The sequence below is a fragment of the Dipodomys ordii genome, unplaced genomic scaffold (assembly GCF_000151885.1).
Source record: "Dipodomys ordii isolate 6190 unplaced genomic scaffold, Dord_2.0 Scaffold45, whole genome shotgun sequence".
Taxonomy (NCBI): domain Eukaryota; kingdom Metazoa; phylum Chordata; class Mammalia; order Rodentia; family Heteromyidae; genus Dipodomys; species Dipodomys ordii.
This window is the reverse complement of record NW_012267261.1, coordinates 12,196,433-12,222,057: the sequence shown is the minus strand read 5'-3', so window position 1 is coordinate 12,222,057 and position 25,625 is coordinate 12,196,433. Positions and strand designations below refer to the sequence as shown.

The 25,625-nt window shown below is 34.7% G+C and overlaps 1 protein-coding gene and 1 pseudogene across 4 annotated transcripts in view; one reads left to right on the top strand and one right to left on the bottom strand.

The window, feature by feature from the left end:
• Stxbp5l (syntaxin binding protein 5-like) overlaps positions 1–25,625 on the top strand; it is a 176,711-nt gene that overhangs the window by 138,083 nt on the left and 13,003 nt on the right. For 2 of the 4 annotated variants that reach the window (XM_013019354.1, XM_013019353.1), the window contains 2 exons: positions 14,866–15,036; positions 17,384–17,623. In XM_013019354.1, the coding sequence (XP_012874808.1) occupies positions 14,866–15,036; positions 17,384–17,623 (411 nt within the window). The remainder of the gene's footprint in view (positions 1–14,865; positions 15,037–17,383; positions 17,624–25,625) is intronic. The other 2 variants (XM_013019356.1, XM_013019355.1) reach the window with 1 other exon arrangement.
• On the bottom strand, positions 9,329–10,043 carry LOC105987922 (annotated as a pseudogene).

Genomic DNA, 25,625 nt, shown 5'->3' with positions numbered 1-25,625 from the left:
ACTGCTTCCCTCTATTCCTCATTAGAAAATGGAAGGTTAAAAATTATGGGAGAAAATTTCAATTAATTACAAAAAGAACTAACCAACTTGAAAAATATCTAATTATAATCACTCTATCGATTTATTTTATCGAACTGATGTTTGAAGTCACATCCTCAGGCTTCATAGGAGGCACTCTACTGCTTGAATCATGCTTCCAGGCATGCTTTTTTCTGGCTATTTTGGAGGAAGTGTCTAGCAAACATTTCTGCCTACACTGCTCTCAAACTATGCTCCTCCAAATCTCAGCCTCCTGAGTAGCTAGGATTACAGGTGTGAGACATCTACCATAATCACTTTAAAAAATAGCAAAGTCTTAAAAGAATATAATCACTAGGAGCAATATGGCTTCTTTTTGTATGGAAAAATCTGAGGTGCACCTCAGCAAATACTTCTTATGGAAGAATCCCAGGTAAAAGTCCCATTTCTCAAAATGTGATCATTTGTAATATTTCTTAGAAAAACAAATTTTTGCTGACCTGGAATTGGCACTAAATGTCTTCAGATACTTTAAAATCTGGTATGTAGGCAGGTGCCTATGGTTTACTCCTGTAATCTTAGCTACTTAGGAGGCTGAGATCTGAGAATTGTGACTCAAAGACAGCCCCAGCAGGAAAGGCCATGAAACTTATGTCCAAATACTCAGCAAAACAAGCCAAAAGTAGAGCTGTGGCTCAACTGTTAGAGCACTAGCCTTGAGCAAGAAAAGTTCAGGGTCAGAATATAGGCCCTTAGATTAAGCCTCAGGAGCAGGACAAAAACATCTGGCATGTGTTGGGAACACAAGTTTCAAGCATAAAACATGAGTTTAAATTCAATATTGCCAAAATAAAATATGCCATATAAGATTAGGAACTGGTTAGTCTTCATTGCTCCAAAGGTTAAAACAGACAAATTGGTAAATAACAGAAAAAAGTATCTTAAGCTTAAAAACAAGGAAATTTTCAGCAACTCAAAATTTTAATTTTATAAGCCTTTGAAGGTTGCTATCATAAAATTATTCAAACTGACAGAATGTGAAGAATGTTATAGAAGACATAATGCATTGCTTAGGATATTGGTCTATGACCTCTGAATTTCCTATGGGCAAGGATTCTTCAGATCCTTTTCTCTGTGCAGATTACTTAACCGGTGAATTTTAAGAAAAGTTTCTGTTTCCATTTCTCCCCTTTTACCACCATGAAGTAAGAATAGTATGTATATTTTAGCTTAGAAAACAGTAAAAAAAAAATGCATACGTTTGGAGAGCTTCATTTCCTGAGGCTCATTACAAAGAAAGAAAGAAAGAAAAAAAAGAAAGAACAAAAGAAAGAAGGAAGGAAGGAAGGAAAGAAAAATAAAACTTCTTTATTCAAGCTCAATCTACTCTCTAACCATGTACCAATTTTTACATGCCAGATTTTAAAACACCTAAAGAAACTATCACTTCAGGCACTAAGTATTAATAAGCTTTCCAGACACATTTCCATTATTATTTCTAGCACATGAACAAGCTTTCTTTATCTTTTTTATTATAAAGTACTGTACAAAGGGGTTACAGTTACATGAGCAAGGTAATGAGAACATTTCCTATCAAGCATTGTTGCCTCCTCCTTTGTTTTTCCCCTATCATCCCTTCCCTCCCACCTCCACAACTACACCACCCAACTCCCTGCCAAAGTTGTAAAGTTCGTTTTCAACATAGTGTCTAGTAGATCTGATTGTTACAATGGGTCAACCTGTATCCCTATTGAAGCATTTTGTTTTTTCCCTTCTCCTCCACAAATTACAGAAGTATATATGTATATATATAAGATGCAGGGCACCGACATCAAATACAGTGAAAACGGGGGTTATATCGTGGGGGAGGAACATACAAAGAAACAAAAAAAAATCACATGATACATTATAAATACATTAGAAATAGTAGCAAGCAAGAAAAATATATGTGTGTCCCTATCTTGGAGTTCATTTCGCTTAAATCATCTTATATGTACATATGTACATAGCTTTTGACCTTTTCTACTTGTCCTACTTAGCCTTCGTTAGACTAATATTTTGCCCTGCTTTCTGACTTCACTGTTTTAACTATTGTGCCAGCATTTGACTAGATATTGAAAATCCAGTACTCATCATTGAAAAACTTCAAAAGTTTTGAGGTTCTAATGGATAATAGAGTATAAAAAGGTCATATATAATAAGTGTATTAAATTTAATAAGAAAATATGCAGAAGTGCTACAGAAGTTAGCTTAAGTTTGGGGCTGACTTCTGCAAAGAAGAAAAGTTTACTAACTGGACCAAAGGAGGAAGAATATTGCATGCATAAATAGCAGCAGCCTGTGTGACATTTTTATGAAGAAAGTTCCCTCATTCATCCTCGCATCTAGTCTCTTTTTTCCTCCCTAGGAAAGATGAGATCTGTTATGGTAGGCTTAATTTTTAAATATAAAGTACTATCAAAAAAGTAGATGATAAGCTAGAGTAGATACTGGAGCAGATTTGAGAGCCAGAGTTAGCTATTGGAATATAAGAGATAATATTCTCATCCAAAAGAGTTGTGAGTAATAAGATGCTTCCATTGTAGTCAATTTTTCTGCAGAATCTAGAGTTTTGGATGCTAAGACCAGGACTGTTTTTCTTCTTTCTGCATCTTTATTATTTATTGAAAGTAGTTAATATGTAAGGCATATTAAAAAGTCTATATAAAAAGAACATAGCAACTTTTTTTTTTGTCCGGTCATGGGGCCTAAACTCTGGACCTGGGGACTGTCCTTCAGCTCTTCAGCTCAAAGATCTACCACTTGAGCCACAGTGCCACTTCTGGATTTTTTCTTTTTGCTTATGTAGTATTGAGGAATCGAACCCAGGGCCTCAGGCATGCAAGGCAAGCACTCTACCATTGAGCCACCTTCCCAGCCCAAACATAGCAACTTTTAAGGTAAATTAAGAAACAATTCTTATATTAAGATGGGTAAGTTCCTGTTAAACACTTAATATATAGTATGATTATTGTATATATTTTGGTTTCCTTATATTGAAATAAATAACATCTTTTAGTGCTAGTAATTATTAACCCAAATTATTAAAATCTCATTTGATTTTACCTTAACCTATATAAATATATCATAAAATGTCTTCATAGGGAAAATAGTTTGTTACTATTATTTTATTACAGTGATAATATTTATGTATGCTTTAATAAGTTGTTTAGCATGGCAAACTTAGTCAGCCTATAAGTTTGGAACTAAATACAATTTACAACCTGTTACAAACAGTTGGAGTAACAGTTTAACAGTTGTTAAAAATACTTGGAGTAATATCAAAAGCCAAATAGTATTTCATGACCCATGAGGCGTATATTAAATTTTATATTTAAGCTTTAAGATTTTCACAATTATATATTTGAAATCTTTTACCAATACTTTCTAGGACTCAGATTGATTATCAATACTTTCTAATGAGCAATTTCCTTTACAACCAGAAATACTATTTGAAAATAAATGCAGGATTACATGAAAGAAAGAATTTCAGTTTAAAATCAGACAACAAGGCTGAGCATGGTAGTGCATGTATTAAAAGCAAATTTAAGTTGAAACATCCTAGATAATATCAACAATACTGTTTTATAGGTAAGAAAATTACAGTACAGATCAATGATGGAATTTTTCTCAAGTTGTATACCTAGATAGTAATAATTCAGAACTTATGAGGCATGTTTTCTGATTTGGGGGGTATGATCTTGGGGCCTGTAACTGTGAGGCATCCCTTGCCCTTTTTAAAATTTAATTATTTTTGAGATAAGGTTTTACATTTTTGGTCAGGGTTAGCCTTTGACTGAGATCTTTCTGCCTGTGAAGACGAGATTACAGGAATGTCCACCTTGTAGCTTATTGATTGAGATGGATGTCTCACTGACTTTTCCCCTGTTCTTGCCTTGAAAAATGAACTGCCTTATCTCTGCCTTGTAACTGAGATTGCCAGTGTGCATCACCACATTTGGTCTTGTTTTCTGATTTGAAATTGAACATTTTATTTTGCTATATCATCTTGCATTTTTAATTTTCCAATAGCATTTCTGGTTGTAAATAAAACCACTCATTAGAATGTATTAACTAATTGATAGTATGAGTCCTAATAAAGTACTATGAAATATTTATAAGGTAATTTTCCTTAATTTTTTCCTTGATATCATATATAATAATTTATATTTTGTGAAATGCTAAATGTACAATTTTAATTAGCAGATAAAAAAGAAACAAGTCGGGCTGGGAAGGTGGCTCAGTGATAGAGCACTTGCCTTGCATGCCTGAGGCCCTGGATTCGATTCCTCAGCACCACATAAGCAAAAAGAAAAAAGCTGGAAGTGGCACTGTAGCTCAAGTGGTAGAGCTCTAGCCTTGAGCTGAAGAGCTGAGGGACAGCGCCCAGGCCCAGAATTCAGGCCCCACGACCAGACTCTACTTCCACCCCCAAAAAAGAAGTCTTTTAATGAATTCTAGTTTCCTTGATTTAGATAGACTTTACTAGAGAACTTATAATAATGTAATTAAATTTATTTTCAATGTTTTGTATTGTCAAGACTTTTTTACCACCTTAATTCACATGTCAGATTCCAATATTGATGTCATTATTTCATCTACCATAGGCATGGAGATTTCCTTGATTACAGCATATACACTAGAATTTTCTTCTTTCAATTTCATAACACTTTGTTATTTGCAATATAATCTTATTCATTTATTGTAGTGTTTATTTTATCTGTTAAATAGCTCTGGAATTAATTTTTGGTGCTTTCAGTAAATTACTTCATACAACATATATGATTGAAACTATGTAAATATTTACATGATTACTGTAAGAACACTATTTTTGCTTCCACACATGCTCACTAAGCATAATATTCATCAAGATATTAATAATTAGGGCCAGTCATAGCACATCTGTAATCCAAGCTACTCAGGAGGCAGAGGATAGAGAATCTCAGTCAGGCTTGGCCTGGCAAAAGCACAACAAACTGAAAAACAAAAAACTGAACAACAAACTAAAAGCAAAAGGACTAGGGTATGGTTCAAGTGGTAGAGTACTTGCCTAGGAAGTAGAAGGCCCTTAGTTCAATCCTTACCACAAACACCAAAACAACAACAACAACAAAAAGGACTAATAAGTGCATTATAAAACAACTCTTCCCCCACATTCCTCCTTAATTTTATATAATTAACAACTGCCTTTTTCCTTTTTCTGTTGTTTCAGTTAAAGGATCAAGAAAGTTAAGTCTGCCAACAGATCTTAAGGCTGATCTTGGTACGGTAGGCAAAAGCCAGCAATTTTAAGTTTTCTTACATTCATTTGGCTGAACATTTCTACCAACCAATCCATGAATAACACAAGTTTCCTACTTGGCAATATTTGATAGTTTTCTAAAAGGCTTTCTTAAAAATCACCATACAGTTCTGTTGGCAGCATTCAATGTTTTGTTTGTTAATAATCATTTTACCAAAATATGTTTATAAATCATTGTACACCAAGGTTTGTAGTGAATATTTTATGTGTTTTCTTTTTATTATGGAAAAACTTAAGATGATTGTCATGCATATAGGTTTTTTGTGACTATAATTATGTAAGTGAGCACAGTTTATTGCAGTTATTTTTTCTATTGTGTGCATTGGTATTATTTAGAATTAATTATTAAACATAAAAAAACTGATGCATAGGGGAATGAAGCTCTTTCCATTTTTAATTGTAGGAAAGTTGTAGAAAACTTTATTCATTTTTAGTTTATTTTTTGTAGTGGCCATGGCTTATACATTTAATCATACTCTGAAATAAATTTTATTAAGTAAGCATTCATAAAGTTTTCTTATAGAACTTTAGTCTGTTTATTCTAGAATTCTAGAATGGTATTTTTTGTTTTACATCCATTTCCTTTACATGAACTGAAAGCCCTAGCATTAAATCCCAATAAGTTCAAGGCTCAAATACAAAAATGCATCATCTTCATATTATTTTTCCAGATGTTAAAACACCATTTTATACAATTTGATTTTATTTTCTTTGAAATACTTGAAGATCAATGTCACTATTTTCAATCTTTTTTCTCCCAGAGGGGTGAAAAAAACTGAAATTAAGTTGGTACTAAATGCTAGAGTTAATATTTAAACCTAAGCTACAAAACATGGTTCCTAAACTGTATGCTGAATATTGACATATCTCATTTCATTCTATCTAACGTAAGTGGCTTTTACAGCACATGTAATTTATGCATTTAAAATTTAGTTACATGTGCAGTCGCCCCTCAATAGTAATAGGTCTACATGTATGGGTTCAACTAGTGGCAGACCAAAACTATTTTTTAACTTATATCAGTACTGAAAATGCACAGATAAGAAAAAATCTCATCCTTATTTTCTGAAATATAGGGTATAACAATGATCTAAAAATAATTTATTCAGGAAGATATGAAGAGATTATAGAAAACACTACTACAGTGTTATATGTAAGGACTTAAGCAGCCAAGGATTCTGTTATCTGTGGGGATCCTGGAACCAGAAGATGCTGAAGGACTATTTAACTCCTGTTTGAATTTAATTAAAGGAGATAATCATTGGTTTTTAATGTAAATTACCAACAGTAGTTACATAGGTATTTAGTTCAACATTATTGTTAATGAAACTGCTATGAAGTGAATTTATGCCAGAAGAATCAACATATAGTTGAGTATGTGGAGCACTTTCTATCTATCAGGAACTGTGTCATATGGTTTATTTAAACAAATATTTCATAAATGTCAAAATAATTTAGGCCTTGGTGAAGTCCCTTGTGACTGCATCGCAGATAGTCAAGAGGCAGAGACCACATAGATTACAGTTCAAGGATGGCCCAGGCAAAATGTTAGCAAGACACCCATCTCAACCAGGCAGTTAGTTATACTTCACAAACCTAATCCTAGCTACATAGGAGGCAAAGGTAGGAAGATAGTCATATGAGGCCAACCTGAGCAAGATCTGCTCTGAAAAATGGCTAAATTCAAAGGAGTTTGAGGCATAGTTCAAGTGATAGAATGCATGCCTGGTAAGCACATGGTCCTGAACTCAAATCCCTGTACTGCAAAAAAAAAAAAATCATATTGTACTCCATTAGATACATAAAAATTGCATTTGTTATTTTTTATTTATTTTTATCTTTTTGTTTCCTATGCTTTTGTGATCTTGTTCAAAACATTCTGCCATTATAATGTCCTGGGAGATTTTCCTTGTGTTTTCTTCTAATAGTTTTAGTCTTACAATTTTATCATCAATCTATTTTGAGTCGATCTTTATTTTAAACTGGTGAAATGGAGGTCTAGTTTCATTCTTCTGCATTTAGATACCAATTTTCCCAGCATCATTTCTTGAAAAGACTGACCTTTTTCTCCAATGCATGTTCTTAACAACTTTGTCAAACCTCAATTGGCTATCAATTAACATATTTACTCTATTCATTTCCATTGTTCCATGAATATGTGTTTATATCAATATTCATCCCATACTGTTTTCATTACTAGATTTGTAGTATGCCTTGAATTCAGATAGTGAATGCTTCCTACTTCCTTCTTTGTGCTCAACAAGAATTTGGTTATTCAAGCATAAACAAATTGTTTTCTTCTTCTGTGATGAATATCATTGATATTTTAGTAAGTATTGCATTTAATCTGTAAATCACGTTGCATATTTTGATCATATTTTAACCATATTTGTTCTTCTAGCCATGAACATAGGATGTCTTTCCATTTGTGTGCCTGTGTGTGTGTGTTTCTCATCTTCCATCTATTTCAGCAGTGTTATAGAGATCTGTTATTTCTTTGATTAAATATAATCCTAGATACTTACTTTGTAGCGATTATACATGGAATTGTTTCATTTATTTATATTGTTTATAATTTTTTTATTATTGACATATAGTAATGCTCCTGATTTTTGTAGGCTGACTTTGTATCCTGTAAAGTTGCTAGGTGCTACTTCTGGTAATTTCATGGTAGATTTTGAAAGGGGTTCTGTAAATAAGATCATGCCATCTAAAGACAATGACAATTTACTTCTTTCATAATTTGAATGGCCATTTGTTTCTCTTGCCTGATTTTCTGGCTAGCACCTTCAGAACTATGTTGAATAAAAGTGGTGAAAGTAGGCATCCTTGGGTTATTCCATCTTAGAAAGTTCTGTATGTATCGTGATGTTTGCTATTATCTCATTCTAGTGTATGTGGAAATATGTTCCTTCTGTATCTAATTGGGTCAGCTTTTATATTATGAATTGGCATAGAATTTTATCAAATACCTTTTCTTCTTCAGTTGAGAGGACTACATGGTTTTTGTACATTCTATTAATGTCTCATATTATTGATTGGAATATGTTAAACCATCTTTGCATCACTGGGATAAATTCTACTTGATCATGGTAAATAATATTTTTAATGTGCTATTGGATTAATCTTGCTAGTATTTTTTCCAGGATTATTTTATCTATGTTCATCAAGGATGTTGATCTGTAGATTTTATTTGTTGTTGTGTCTTTATCAGGTTATTATAGTTTGATAGTGCTTAGCATCATAGACTATGTATAGAAGAATTCCTTCTTATTCTTTTTTTGAAGAATTTAAGGAAAATTGAAAATAATTCTTCTTTAAGTAGTATTCAACAGTAAAGCTATCTAGCATTTCCTCTTCTAAAATGATTTTTTTTGGTCAGATGTAGGGCCTGAACTCGGCCTGGGCACTGTCCCTCACCTCATTAGCTCACGGCTAGCACTCTACCTCTTGAGCCACAGTGCCACTTCCTAAAATGAATCTTATAAAGGAATTTTTTAATTTCTTATTTCTTCAAAGAGCCAACTTCTTGTTTTGATAACATTTTATATATTTTTTATTTTTAAAATTATCATTAAGTAGTTGTACAGAGGAGTTGCCCTTTAACAAAGCAGCTTATGAATACAGTATATCTTGATCAATGTCACCCTTTTCCACTTTCTCACTCGTAACTTCCCTTATATTTGAATAGTCATATCATTTATTTTTATGGTCTTTATTTTTTACTACTAATTTGGGAATTGGTTTGTTCTTGCTTTTCTAGTACCTAGAAATGCAGTGAGAGTTCATTTGAGATCTTTCTTCTTATTTGATGTGGGCATTGCTATAGCTTCTTGTTAGTACTGTTTTTATTACCTGCCCCCCCCCCCACACACACAGGTTTTGGTGTAGAGTATCTCCATCTTCATTTTTTTTCAGAAATTTTTATTTTCTTGTTTTATTTTCTTGTTTCTTCCTTATTTTTTTATTTTCACCAATTTATTTTATTTGTTTTAAGTCATTTTTAGGTCAGGCTCAGGTAACTGAAGAGCCTTTATGAGTAGTTTATATTGTCTACATCCAAGATATGCTGCAAATGTAGTCTGAAGTAAAATGGGAAATAACATTTTCATTTTTCTAAAGACAGGCTTAGAAATCCTGATCCAGTAAGTTAAGATGTTTGCTTTATCTGGTAGCAGCGCTGATCCATACCTGGCTGCTAGACCACCATTTACAGGAATAGCCAAGATAATAGGGTACGGACTACCCACAACTAGACCAATCAGTCCACCCCGTGTCACAGTACAGGTTTCACAACTCAAATCACCTGTACTCAAAGGTAAACTTACAAAACCTTTATAAGCCACATTAGCTGTCAAAAATGGGATCACTGCCATTGGTAAGCCAGATGCCACTGGAGCCTTTGTAACATGCAAGACACGTCGAAAAAGACTATTAGCTATTAGACCACAAAAAGCAGCATTAAGTCCAACGTATGTTGATCCATATTCAAGGACATTCCTATCTGCTTCTGGAAGTTGGTTAATTTTTCTGGTTATGATATCAAAAACTAAGTTTTCCTTGAGAGTATTATCTGGTTTATGATCCATCTTGAACCTCCCAGCAGCCGGCTCCGGGTTTCCTCCTGGGCCGCTCAGGTCTCACTACCACCTTTGCTCCATTTGCCTGGGCGCAGCCATCTTTAGCTGACACGTCTGTTTCTTCCTTATCTATTAGTTGATCAAATATAAGCTGTTTAATTTTCATGTGGTATATTTGTATAATTTTGAAAGTTTTCTTATCAAATCTAATTTTGTTACATGCTATGATTCCAATATATTCTAAATTTTGACGCTTATTTTGGTTTTTATATTGTAGTCTATCCTATGCTGATGAAAAAAAATCAGTTGCAATCCATAGATGTTGGATAGAATGTTCTGTAGATGTCTTTAAGGTCCATTTAATCTAGGGACCAAGTTATCTCTGCTGTTCATTTGTTGTTATATTTTGTCTTTTTCTTAGGTGTGAGACTGGGACTCAAACTTGATATGTGATGCTTTGACTCATTGGCTATAGTACTCTATCAACTGAGCCACACCTCCAAACCCCATCCCCCCTCATTGTTTTCTGTGTGGTGTTTTGTTCATTTCTAAAAGTGACCATTAATGTCCCAACTATAGTTCTATTGGAGTCTGTCTCTCCATTTTACTCTATTATTATTTTCTTTGTATATGTGGATATTCCAATATTAGGAGCATATATATTAAGAATTATTGTTTCCTGTTGCTAAATTGACTATTACTCTCTTTCTCTCTCTCCCTCTCCCTCTCCCTCTCCCTCTCTCTCTCTCTCTCTCTCTCTCTCTCTCTCTTTCTCTCTCTCGCTCTCTCTCTCTCTCTAAGTAGTAGGGTTTAAACTCAGGACCTTACACGTACAAGGCTCTGCCATTTGAGTGTTTGAGTTGTAGTGTCAGTACACTTGTTCTGATTTTTTGTTTTTTAATAGAGTCTCACTTTTTTGCCTAGGGTGGTCTGCACCATTCTCCTCCTATTTACATTTGCACTGTAGTTGGTTTGATAGGCACTTATTATTATACCCAGCCTTTTTTCTGCTGAGATGGGGATCTTACAAACTTCTGTGCATGAGTTACTGGTCTTAAACCACAATCCTCCCAATCTAGGCATCCCAAATAGCTAGAATTACAGCTATAAGCCATCAGCACCTAGCTCTTTTGTTTGTTTTTTATTTGAGAGACAGAATTTCACTATGTTTTGCCCAGGATGGCTTAAACGCATGAGCTTAAGCTGTCTTTCTGCCTCAGTTTCCTAAGTAGCAAGGACTACAAGCAATTTTATTTGTCAGACAAGTCAAGATGCATTGTATACATAAACTACTTTGTTAAATGGCAAGAAAATTCAATACTAATTCTAAAACAATTGAGAAAAGTGAGGGAAAGGGTGGGTTGGGAAAGATGGGTGAGAATGTTGAAAGGGATGACATTGATCAAGACTCACTGTATTCATAAACTGCTTTGGAGAATGGCAACTCCTTGTACAAGTACTTAAACATAATAGGGGCTGTGAAGGCGGCTCAGTGGTAGAGTGCTTGCCTTGCATGCATGAGGCCCTGAGTTCGATTCCTCAGCACCACATAAGCAGAAAAAATGCCAGAAGTGGTGTTATGGCTCAAGTGGTAGAGCATTATCTTTGAACTGAAGAGCTGAGGGACAGCGCCCAGGTCCAGAGTTCAGGCCCCACAACTGACAAAAAAAAAAATAACTACTTAAACATAACAAAAAATATTCAAAAACTATATAAGTATGGCTACTACTTCTCTTTGGATTCTATATGAATGGAATATTTTATTTCACTCCCTCACTTTGAGTCTATATATCTTCTTAAAGGTGAAATGATTTTCTTGTAAACAAAACATAGGCCTTGTTTTTAATTTTCACTGTATTTTATTAGCACATATTTATGTATAAAATAATAGGTTTCATTTTTATATATGTGAATAACAAATTTTGATCATTTTAATCACCCATAATAATCTCTAATTATCTCTTTCCTACTGATCTTCTTCCTCTTTTTTCATAGTGGCTGTCTTTTTGTTCTTTTAGTTGGAGAGTTTAATCTATATACTTTCAAGGTAATTATTGATAGGTAAGGTCTAACTATAGTCACTATGTAACCTGTTCACTTATTTTGTTGTAGTTCCTTTCTTTCTCACTCTAACAATCTTTCTTCATAGATAAATGAAGCACTTGTACTTCTTCCTTATTACTTTTGATTTGTCTACTATTTTTCCTTTTGGTTACTATGAAGCTTACAAAAATATCTTTTGATTAAAAATAGCTTTTGATTAAATCTTCTGAAATTACATTAATTTAACATAATTATAAATATAAGAACACAAACACACAAAAGAATAAGAAAATATACAAGAAAATTCTACTTTACACTCCATTGCCTAAAGTTTTGATGACTCATCCTTATAATTTTATATTATTAATACCACATATTAAAGTAGCTATTTTTAAGTTATTTTGTTTTCTTAGTCTTTAGGCTAAATATATTAATGGTTAATGAAACATGATTACTATGTTGGATTCTGAACTTGTCTGTATCTTAGCAGAGAGTTTTATACCTTTCTGTTTGCTTCTTATGAACATACTATTTCAAGTTGAAGTAATTCCTTCAGCATTTATTGTAAAACAGGTTTGATAGAGATACACTTGCTAACTATTTTTAAATCTGGGTATGTTTATCACTCTCTTGTTTCTAAGGATATCTTTGCTGGCTATATGGTATTCTCAGTTATCAGGGGTGCTTTTTCCCTTCAGTATGATGAAATCTAATGCCATTCTGTCCTGGCCTTTAAGATTTCTACTAAAAAGTTTTCTGGCAAATGAATTGGATTTTCTTTACATATTAGTTGTGGATTTTTTCAGTTGTGACAGTCTTTACTTTTTACCTTGGATGATCTGGTTATCAGATGTCTTGAATTAAATTTAATAGGTGAATTTTAATAATAATAATAATAATATTAATCCTGTACCTGGATATTTGTATTAATCTCTAAGTTTTAGAAACTTCTCTTTATTACTTCTTCAAATAAGCTTTCTACTCATTTGACATTTTCAACTCCTTGAACCCCAGTCTGTTCTTGAAATGTTGTCCCAAAGTTCCGCTATATTCTCTTCATTCCTTTTACTGTTTGGTTCCCCAATTATTTATTTTCATATAGCCTATCATTAGTTGGGTTGATCCTTCTATTGATACCCCCTATAGAAACTTTAATTTTGCTAACTGCATTCAGCTCAATAATTTTTGTTGTTGTTTTTTAATTGCTTCCATTTCTTTGCTAAGTTTCTTTGCTAGAGTATTGATTCATTTCTCTGTGTTTTCTTTAAGTTTGTTGAGTTTCTTCTAAAATTAGCTATTTTCAATGTTCTGCCTTCCCCGTACTTACTACTATCTGGTCTGTTTCTGGCACGTTTTATTAGGTGAAACCATGGTTTAATGAAAACTCTGGATGTATGTTGTATAGGGTATCCCCAGGTCCATGTTTTCCAGTAGTCTGCTATTAGTGTGATACCACTGTTTAATCCCTAAAGGGCAATCCATATTCATATCTTGAAGAGTAGTCTTTCCTCATAAGCTCTCCCTGTGGGCAGGATAAGGCCAGAGCCCTGGTCTGTAGTTACCAGCCTGAGGCCAGGTACTTGTCATATTTGTGGCCACCAATGCTGCCAAGCTGTGTAGTACCCTGAGCCCACAGTCTGCATAGAGCAGCACAACACTGCTATTTGCTGTCTATTGCTGAGGTAGACTTGTGGACAGCCAATGACAACCAACCATAGGTGCTCCTACCTGAAAGAAAAATCTAGTAGATGGTGGCAACATAGCTTTCCTTGGCACTAGAACCATTCCAGAGGCTCTATCTAGAGGAACTCTTAGGGATTGGGCTAGGAGTGTCTTCCAAGCATTAACTTTTACCAACTAGCATGAAGTGCTTGTGATGCTATCCAACCTGCAGCAAATGGTGTTTCCTACCACCCTGTGCTGCTGAGATTGAGGTAGTTTTGGAGAACTACACTGGTGCTTAACTGGATTATGCTGGAGTCTCATAACCATGAATACCTGCACAGTCTCAGGTATCTACCTGAGGCCCACAAAGACAGAAAGAAGTATTAATAATCAAGTGTGATGATAATAAAATTATACTCATTTTTGTCTACTTGCGGCCAGGATTATTCTAGTATGTACATGTATTGTTACACAGAAAAGACCATGAAGTAGGTAATAACATTCCATACATACACAAGAGAAAACTAAAGCATGAATGGGCTGGGAAGGTGGCTCAGTGGTAGAGTACTTGCCTTGCATGCCTGAGGCCCTGGGTTCGATTCCTCAGCACCACATAAGAAAAAGGCCGGAAGTGACGCTGTGGCTCAAGTGGAAGAACGCTAGCCTTGAGCTGAAGAGCTGAGGGACAGTGCCCAGGCCCAGAGTTCATGCCCCACAACCGTTTAAAAAAAAAAAAACTAAAGCATGAATATTTCAGAAATCTGAACAACTAGTAAGGAAAAGAACTAGAATTTGCTCATGATAGCTTGGCTCCACAATCTATGCCTCAACTATGTGTAGCCTTTCTGGAACTTTCCTTAAGTACCTGTAGTCCCATTCTCACCTGCAGTTTGGTGCTCCTTTCCTACATTTAAAGTCCAATTAATGAAAGAGCTTCCTAATCTTACATAAATTGACAACAGAGTCCAATGCTATAGTCTATTTTATATTGCCATTAAATGATAGGATACATAAAGGGAATATTTTTGAAACTGTATCTTATACTTAATAAATACCTTGAAATTATGACTAATCCTTAATATACCCAGGACTTAATCATACCTATTTGATTTGGGGGATAAAAGGAGTTATTATTCTTTGTTAACCTAAAGCCTTTGATTCCTTTACATGAAGGTTTAATTATGGTATTTATTCTGCCATCCTCCTTTTGATACACAGACCATGTAAATGGACATTGCACAAGTCCAACTTCTCAGAGTTGCAGTTCAGGGAAACGTCTCTCCAGTGCTGATGTTTCAAAAGTAAATCGCTGGGGTCCTGGAAGGCCACCATTTCGAAAGGCACAATCAGCTGCTTGCATGGAAATTTCTTTACCAGTTACAGCAGAAGGTAGGTTAAACATACCAGTTTTTGTAGTTACCATGGTAGCAGCTAGTGGGAGATGAGATAGAAGTCATTTTTGTTGTTATTATTGTTTTGTGACACAAGAATTTTGAACTCAAGATTTGATACTTTCCAGGAAGTTAACACTACTTTCTGAGCTATGCCTCTAGCCTTTTACTCTGGTTATTCTTGAGATACAGTATTGCTTTTGCCTTAGCTGAACTGTACCAATCCTCTCATCCATCCCTGCATTAGCTGGGAAGATAGATATGTACCATGATGTCCAGCTCTTAATTAAGATAAAAGTCTTACAAACTCTGTGCTGGATCTGTCCTTGAAATTCAGTCTTCTCAATTTCCTTATCCCAAGTAGGCAGGATTATAGATGAGAGCCGTTGGAACCCAAAATGCTACTAAACAATGAATATTGAGAGCCTGTTGAGGCTGTGGCCATGACTCCAAACCCATTCTCCAACTTTTCCTCCTTCCTCATCTCTAAAACTAGACTGACTCTACTTATGGGAGTCTATTTAAAAAGAAGACATATGTTTCAATCTATTTCCTAATTTTCCAGTAATAATTTTTCCAGTAGTGGTATCTTTTAGTTCTTCAGTGTGTACATATTTAATATCTTTCAATTTTAATGTTTTAACTGTCAAATGAATATGACCAAGGAGAAAGAAATGACAATAAGTTCTAAAGTTTAGAATCTTCATCTTATTTTTTAAGAAAAAGGGACTGCTTGTTTATTCAGTAAATGAACTGAGGGCCAGAAATATGTAGGGGGATAGAAAATAAAATCCTATAAACTTGCTGCTACTCTTTTGTTGACTAAAAATTTTTGAAGAGACATAGATATCTAAGAGATTTGGTTATAGTCACTCTTTGCTTAAAAAATAATTTGTCACTATCCTTTCACATTTTTCATTAATGATTTTTGTTCTCAAAATTTTTAGAAATAACATTTACTCTTTGTTTCATTAGTATTATGCTAGACTAAATCTGGTCCAAGAATTATCAATTGATACTTGATTTGGAGACATGTTAGCTAAGTATGGAAACAGTATATATGGGTTGGCTATAAAAGAACCATCTCTGGAATGAATGTTGCAAATTTTAAATTGTGGATAGTTCTGCTTCTAGTTTTTGTGGATTCTGGGAAAATTACTTAACTCCCACTCTCTGTCTTCAAATCTGTAAAGTATATAGATTAGCTCCAAGTTCCCCTTCATCTCTACATTTTATTTAAAAAACAGTTAATTTGCCAGGCGCCAGTGGCTCACGCCTGTAATCGCAGCTACTAAGGAGGCTGAGATCTGAGAATTGCAGTTCAAAGCCAGCCCAGGCAGGAAAGTCCGTGAGACTCTTATCTCCAGAAAACCAAAAGTGGTGCTGTGGCTCAAGTGGTAGAGTACTTGCCTTGAGCTGAAGAGCTGAAGGACAGCGCCCAGGCCCAGAGTTCAAGCCCCACAACTGACCAAAAATGAAAACAAAAACAAACAACAACAACAACAACAAAAATTAATTTTAAAGTTTTATTAGAATATAAGGGATAAAAAAAGGAATACTGAAAAATATAGTCTAAGGAACCTGTATTCAGCATTTTACTATAAAAGTAATTGTGGGACCTTGGAAAGGAGAGCAAAATCAGTGGAAAAGCATAAAGAATTTATACTCTGAAGAAATTAAACATACAATCATATTAATATTTGACTGAGATAGTTAACCTTATTCTTAGAAAGGTACACATTTGCAAGTGTTGATAAGCAAGAGAATCTGAAGCTATCATGTTTCTGAGAGGCTGAAGTCCTCTCAGAAAGAGAGGAAATGCCACCAATAGGATGACTTCATTTTTTTATAGATGTAATTATCCCAAGTATCAGTATACTTACTTTTCCCAGAATATTTATGATCTAATTAATGCTTTCATGTCCATAGCTGCAATATACTCTAGAACTACCAAAAATCATAAGAAATGCTTTCAATAACCTAGAGATAGGAAGGAAACACAACTACAACTGTTATCAGGAACTGTTATAACTCTATTTAGATTAAAACTTTTTCCAGAGATTTTAACTGATATGTCAGAAAATATAGAGAAGGAAAAATGGTATCCTGAAATTCAGGAGACTCAATTTCTAGCTTTAATTCTACTTAAATTTATTGTTCATACTTCTGGATTTTAGATTCTCCTTCCTCAAAATAGGCTAGTAAATTGAATAAACTGCCTGTCATATAACTAACAAAAAAATAAATTTCCTTTTTGCTCATAATTTTGGTTTTCATATATTATTGCATGTATTTGCATGTATTAAATCTGACTTACTTAACTTTTGCTTTTCAAATTTTCATAGAAAACCGGGAGAATTCTTATAATCGTTCTAGAAGCTCTAGCATCTCCAGTATTGACAAAGATTCTAAGGAAGCAATTACAGCATTGTACTTCATGGAATCCTTTGCACGGAAAAATGACTCTGCCACTTCCCCTTGTTTGTTTGTTGGAACTAGCCTGGGGATGGTGTTAGTCATCTCCCTAAATGTCCCATCAGAAGATGAACAAAGGATTACAGAGCCAGTGATAGTATTGCCAAGTGGTAAGAGATTTTATTTGTTCATTCTCTCATTGCTACTTTTCACTTTTCTATGTAATATATTTACAGTTTATATTGATACAAGATAAAGGTTATAAGTCTTCTGTGTAACAGGAACTACTGAGAATTTCATAAATCAATATTGTCTAATACTTGTCAGATTGTAATTTACCTGTCCTTCAGAGTAAAATGTAGTCATTTCTGTGATGGCAAACCGAAACTGCTAACCTAAAATGTGTTCACAAATAAGTTTCTGGAAAGCATTGAGATAAACTTTAATGCAAATATTAAATTTATTTTAAATAAATTGCAGCATTTCTCCAAAGTTCTATGCCAGACCAGAGCCTATGAGTGCTTTTATACCATTCTTAAAGAACTCAGAACAATTAAGACAGAAAATATCTGACCTACAGTGAATTTCAAAAGTTTTCAGTTTTCTCATCTTGTTTTAAAGGCATACCACATAATTTTTCCTTTCTCTCCTAGTACCTAGAGAATTAAACCTGTCAAATTGCTAGAGTTTATGTTGTATTCTCTTGAAAATATCCTTTTTCTTTTACAGAAGAGATGATGTGATTCCTCTTGTTATTCCTTTGAAGATTTTAACATTCTCTTACCATGAATTTTACTTTTTTCCTGTGTAAAAGAAATGTTTTTAGATTGCTTTTTAAGTTTTTTAAAAAGAATATCATTAATATACAGGACAAGGAGCTTTATTTTAAACAAGGTAGAGAACGTAAAGCCCACAAAATCATTTAGTCTGGCCTTGCCAAGCAATTGCAGACAGGACTCTAAATTCAGTAAACCTAGGAGGGCTTTAAAAAAAAAATAGAGAGTGAGCATATATTTATATCAAGTGAATCATGATAATAACAGAAATTTTAAAGGACAAAAATCTCCATTACAAGTCAGGACATATGTGAATGTCTGATGGGACAGATGTGTATGTTTCTCATCAGCTGCCCTCAGCCTTCTTGCATATATTGTGGTGCCTCAGAGGACAACCAGTGCCAGGCAGGTAGGGAGTGTACACATTGCCAAGGCACTAACGCACTGTGGTGGAAAGCTATGTCCCTCCAGGGTCATGATGAGACAAGATGTAGTAAGATGATTTGTCATGAGGTTGATGACTTTGCCTCCAATCATGTTACTTCTTTGTCAACACAGAGTACATATAACTGCATCCAACCTTTTTTCTACACTTCCAAAAATCCCCCTCAAATCTGAATTTCAGATGAAAATTAATGAAATTGCAGTGTCCCGAATAAAACTCAAGAATCACTTATATGAACATTGGATGTATTCCAAATCCGAGGTGCAGATTAGAATATTAAGGCAAAATAATCTTATCTATGGCAACACATTCACACATGATAGTGGTGTGACATCCTATAAATGCTGTCTACAAAGAAAAGAAACTTGATACACAAAGATGCACATTACCAAGAGAAATGCATACATTTTTTTGGTTGAAGTCAGAGGGAAATCTTTGTTTCTACTTTGTGGCAATAACATTAATAATAGTAGTAGTAGAGTGACAGTACTAGCAGTAGTAGTAGTAATGAAAAAGGCCAACATCATGACAGCTCAAAACAAGCTAACTTCAATGAGTTAGAGGCCAAATTCATCTGAATAAAATCAATGCTCTTCAACAGTTTGGAATCACAACTAGCTCCTTGCATTGGTCTCATGGTGGCAGACAATGTTATTCAAATGAGTTATATAGTGAACAAGAATCTGGAGCCTCATGCACAAGGAGTTTATGAAAGAGGGCATGGTAGCTACTGCAGAATTGTTAGCACCAGAAAACTAAAATTATTTCAGAGTGTTAGTTTATCTTGGAGAACCATCTCCACCCAATCACTAGTCTCAAAACATGAAAGATTCTGCAAGATTTTTCCAGATTTTTCTCTCTGGATTGTGATGAGAGAGTGGACATAAGAAATACTACCTAACTGGCTGTTTTGGCTCATGGGATATGAACACACAAGAGGAATTGCTGTTACTGGAAGCCATGTATGACACTACAAGATGTGAGGACTTACTTGAAAGACTTCATTTTATCAATGAAAAAATTGAGGTAATATTTAAAAAAAATTATGTGGCCTTACTACAGTTGAGGCTCCAGCCATCATTGGCTCACAAAAAGAGTTATTTGCATTTGTTTAAAAAAAAAAACTGATCCAGGTGATTTAATTAATACTACTGCATACACCAAGGAAGTCTCTGTGCACAGTCTTTGCAATTCAACAAGGTGATATCAACAAGTAATGGTATGCATCAATTTTGTCAAAAGCTGAAGATTTAACAGCTGCCAGTTTAAGGAGTTACTATTGATCTTGACTCTGAGTTATGGCAAAATAATTTATAATTTGTGAAGTGTGAAGAGAGGTGGCAGAGTTGTGGAAACATATTTGAATTCTACTTATATAAGCAATGCTGAATTTCCCACGATGAAGAGGCATGCGTTGGAATACACATCTGTTTTTAGAACAAGTTATTGCTACTAGCAATTCTTTCCAAAACTTCCCACCTCAAAGAGTGATTTGCACTCCAGACTGACTGACAAAAACTTTGAAAAGTACTTGTTAGTAACAAAACCAGTGCCATCAAATATCACATACCTCATCAGAGATTCAGTTCCAGCCATCACCTAAGGGGTGAGTTAATGTTTGACCAAATATAGCCAACCAATTTTAAGTTGGTAATTCTGTATGGTTCTTGAGTGATATAAATATCCAAATGGACTTTGGCAGAAAAGGTTTCTTAGCCCTGTTTTTTTTTAAAAGTACATATGATGAGTTATTTCCTGTATTATGCACTATTCTTTTAGGTAGATGATACCCAGAATAGTCAGTTCTCTATTAGTGCAATAAGTTTAGATAAATCCACTGTGCTTTAACCTGTTAAGAACAGTATATTTCACAGTGGAAAAGTATGTTTTACTGTACTCCTAATCTTAAGCAGATATGTATCTTTTTTTATTCTGCTTGAGGTAGGTCCAGATCAGTGAAATAATCATGAATTACTACTTATTTCTTTATATCAACAAATGAGTGAATATACATATAATCCAGGCATTCCTTACAAGATTGAAAGTTAAATAAAATTTCTGTGTTACATAAACTTAAACCTGTGGCTTAATAATGCAAGAAACATTCTAGTAAACATGATGTCTAAATCACAGAATAGAAAAATAATTCATATAGCGTCTCTCAGTTTTATAGGGAAATTCTTTGCCATTCTTAGCAAACAAACTTATACCAAAAATGATGGCAAAATACAAAGTAATTAACTTTGGCATTAAATTTAACTTTTGGTTGGACTGGGAAGGTTGCTCAGTGGTAGAGCGCTTGCCTTGCATGCATGAGGCCCTGGGTTTGATTCCTCAGCACCACATAAGCAAAAAGAAAAAAAAAGCCGGAAGTGGCGCTGTGCTCAAGTGGTAGAGCGCTAGCCTTGAGCTGAAGAGCTGAGGGACAGCACCCAGGCCCAGAGTTCAGGTCCCACAACTGGACCCCCTCCAAAAAATTTAACTTATGGCATCTTTTTGGTAAGTATTTAAAAACCTTCTTTATATGTAACAAATGAGATATAGAGGAAGATACCTTACAGTCTAAGATTCCATATCAGCATTTTCTTATTCCTTCAACACTTTAGTCATAACATGTCAATATCAGTTCCTCAATTATAACAAATATGTCATACTACAAGATGTTAATATAGAAAACATGGGAGAGAGATACAGAAACTCTTCACTATCTGCTCAATTTTTTCTAAACCTGATAGAGCTATAAATTAATGAAGTCTGTTAATTAAAAAGAAGAAAACTATTAGTTGAATTTAGATTTGTTCTATACTTGACCACTGAAAGAAAGAAAGCCTAGCTGGAACTCATAATTTATAGAAGTAAAAAGAAAAAAGGTAGTAGAGTTTCATCTGGAAAATAGAGGCGATAGAAAGCCAGTTTAAATTTAAAATAGAAGATTCTGCTCTCTTCCTCCACAGCTTACTTAACTCACTGAAATAGTTGTCCCAGTCCACACCATCTTTGCAAAATTTGCTCTCCATTTTATTCTGCTAGTCCTACCCCAGCTATGGAAAGCCTTAAAGGTATAATCTGTAGACATAATGTTGTACAGCATTAGAACCTCTCTCATCACTGAAATGTTGTATTAGTTGATTGGCAATTCCCCAATTTCCCTTCTTCTAGCCTCTGGAAACTATCATTGTATTCTGTGTTTCTATGAGTTTAAACATTTTATTCATTTATTTTTTTATTGTGAGAATACCGTACAGAGGAGTTACAATTACATGGGCAAGATAACGAGTACATTTCTTATCAAGCATTGTTGCCTCCTCTTTGTTTCCCCTTTCCATCCCTTCCCATACTCCCACCTCCCCCCACCCGATCCTCTCCCAACCCCCCACCAAAGTTGTAAAGTTAGTTTTTCAAAATAACATCTTGTACATCTCATTGTTGCAATGGATCCACCTGTATCCCTAGTTAAACGGTTTGTTTTTTCCTTTCCCCTCCACAAATTATACCAACATCAAATACAGTGAAAGCATGTCTCATATCATGTAGTCTTATTTCACTTGTTCTCCAGGTTTATCCATTTTGTTGAATATTATAAGATTTCTTTCTTTTATAAAGCTAGCAATATTCTCTTGTGTATGTGTATATCATATGTACCACATTTTTATCCATTCATCTGTTGGGCATTTTGGTTGTTTCCACATCTTTTGTGAATAGTGCTGCAATGAACATAGGGGTACTCAGTCTTCTAATAGTAGAATACCCCAGAAGTAGATTGTCGAGTTATATAAACTCTAGTTTTCATTTTCTTAGGAACCTCCCATATTCTTTTCCATACAAGTTATACTATTTTTGCATTTTGGAGTTGTATACAAGTATTACACTTTCTCCACCTCTACCAACATTGTTGTCATTCCTATATACACATATATAATATATAATGGTTAATATATATTCTAATACTTTTCAGGGTTGGTTCGTTGTTGGTTGGTTTGATGGTAACTTAGGTTGAACTCAGGGTCTCTCTACCTTACTTTTACTTTGGCTAGCACTCTACCACTAGAGCCACATCTTCAGTCCTACATGTGAGAAGATATAATTGATAAGCCTTTAGCTACATTAACTAAGAAGAGAATATTAAAATTCAAAATGAAAAAAGGGATAGTACACCTAATTCCATAGAAATAAAAGAACCTTAAGAGACTAGTATGAACAATGATAATCCAATACAGTTGGAGAAAAATATAACCTTCAGAATGAGTCATAAAGAAATAGGATATTTAGGGGGCTGGGAAGGTGGCTCAGTGGTGGAGCACTTGCCTTGCATGCATGAGGCCCTGGGTTCGATTCCTCAGCACCACAGAAGCAAAAAAAAAAGTGGCACTGTGGCTTGAGCTGAAGAGTTGAGGGATAACGCCCAGACCCAAAGTTCAGGCCCCATGACCAACAAAAAAAAAAAAAAAGAAATAGGATATTTAAACAGACCCATGGCTAATAAAAATAGAGTCAATAACCAAATATTCCCCAACAAATAAGGGTCCACTCTTACTCTTAAAGATATCTTTCCACATCATTCACCCTGGTTATCCTGACAACAAATTTTTTACCATTAATATGAAATTTTAAAGTGTATTAAATCAATAGAGTTAAATTAATTGATTAATCATCAACTAAGTCATTGTGTTTTGGGTGCTGGAAAACACCTAGAGACTATCTATGTATACCAGACTATCATTTTAGTTTACAGGACATGTTACAGTAGTAAGCATCACCCCCAGATTTTCTGATTCAGCGATTCAGTAGGCCTGGGAATAGTCTGAGCATTTTCATTTTTAACAAGCTTTCACAGGGTTTTGATCCTACAAATGAAACCTTGCTCTTGTTGTCTACTAACCTATAGCAGTTTCCTTATCAAAAATGAATAAAGTGGAGCCACAGACAGGATAAATTAAATGCTTCAAATAAGCTAGAGAAAGAAAAAGAGGTAGGGTTTAGTTAATTGAATCTCAATTCATTGAAGTTTCTAGTCTAAAGCTCTGTATTTCTCTGTTATAAACTGTGATCACACAATCTGCTGATTAAAGTTTTCAATTGTACTAGACATCATAATCCTGACATAATGAAGTAGCCTGTCAGATTCTTGAGAGCATGTTTGGAGGTTCTAGCAGGAGAGCACAGCTATTCGTATACCCTTATCCAAAGACCGATCCTCCTCTGTAGGGGATGGTTGTCCTCTTCCACTGAGCACTTAGTTTTGGGAGAGATGCACATGGAGCCTTCCTCCCGGAAGGGGACATCCGCCTAGCCACCCAGATCAGCCAAATCAACCCTGGTGATCCATGGGGTGACAGATGTCGCAGCCAGATCACCCTCACATCCTCCTCCCAGATTCTTGACATATTAGTCTTACCCTTACACAGAGTGGTAAGAATTTTCCTTTAGGAGATTAATCAGAGAAACAAGAGATTTAGACAATAGATAAGCATTATAACATTTATATTAATAAAGTTGTCTAAGATAAATGACTATAATGTAAGGCATAAATAACAAATTAACAAATGAGCTTGCATCAAAATAAAAAGCACTTCCATGTAGCAAAAGAAGTAAATCATACAAAATGGGAGACAAATCTTAGCCAGTTATTCACCCAACAGAGGATTAAAATCCAAACTATCGGCCAGGCACCAGTAGCTTAGGCCTGTAATCCTATCTACCCAGGAGGCTGAGATCTGAGGATTGGGTTTTAAGCCAACTAGGACAGAAAAGCTCTTGAGACTCTTATCTCCAATTAACAACCAAAAAACCTGGAAGTAGAGCTGTGTGGTTCAAAGGCTAGAGTACTAGCCTTGAGCAAAGAAACTCAGGGAAAGTGCCTACACACTGAGTTCAAGCCTCAGTTACAGGCACCAAAAACTATATGTTTTTATTAGAATAAATATTATGTGCTTCTGTTAGTAAAAAAAAAAATAAGTTGACACAGGAACGGAACCAACACTTCTCAAATGAACTAATGGCATGTGAAAGAAGTTTGATATCTTTAACTTGCATTGGAATGCAAATCAAAACTACATTAAAGTTGGGTGCCAGTATTGGTGTCTCAGACTTGCATTCTTAGCTACTGAGGAGGATGAAATCTGAGGACTGAGTTTGGACCAACCCAGGCAAAAAAAATTCAGATTCTGTCTCCAACTATGCAGCAAGAAAAAATAGACTGGGGATGTGGCTTAAGTGCTTCAATACCAATAATGAGCTGAGTGTGAGCTGGAACCCCTGGGTACAAGCCGCAAGCCTCAGTATTGGCGCGCGCACACACACACACACACACACACACACACAGGCAGACAAGCATCAGAATATCCCAAGACTGATTCCTTTTTTTCTGTTTATATTAAGTGAGCCAGCCTCATTACTTTAAATTCCATTTATAAGCTGATGGGTTGTATATTTGTGGTTTTAGTGTAAATTTATACCCAAATGGCTAGCACAGGCATCCAGCTACTTGACAGCCACTTAAATTTAACATGGCCATTATCATGATATTCCTTTCCTTTTTTCCACAATCTTTTCCTGTATTCTTAATGAAAAGTCCATTTTTAAGGTTCCTCAAAAGTGTTTGAATCACCCTAACCTCCAAAAACTTTCATAGCTTCAATACAATTTATTAGTAAAGTTTATTGGCTTGACTTTTATAATACACTGAGACTTTTAACATTTCTTACCAGCTCTACTATTGTCATCCAGTTCAAATAAGCTTCTATCTGTTTCTTACCTAGATCATTTGCTAATCTCTTCATTGTTCTTGTTTCTAACCTTAAAACCCTTTAGGATATGCTAAGCTAAAACAGTGATCCTATAGAGTATACACCTTGAGTCCTTAGCATACTGTCCTCTGACATTAGTAAAAATCACCCATAGGTAATGATCTGGCACGGATACTTAATCTTGGCAAATCCAGGTGAGTAAACC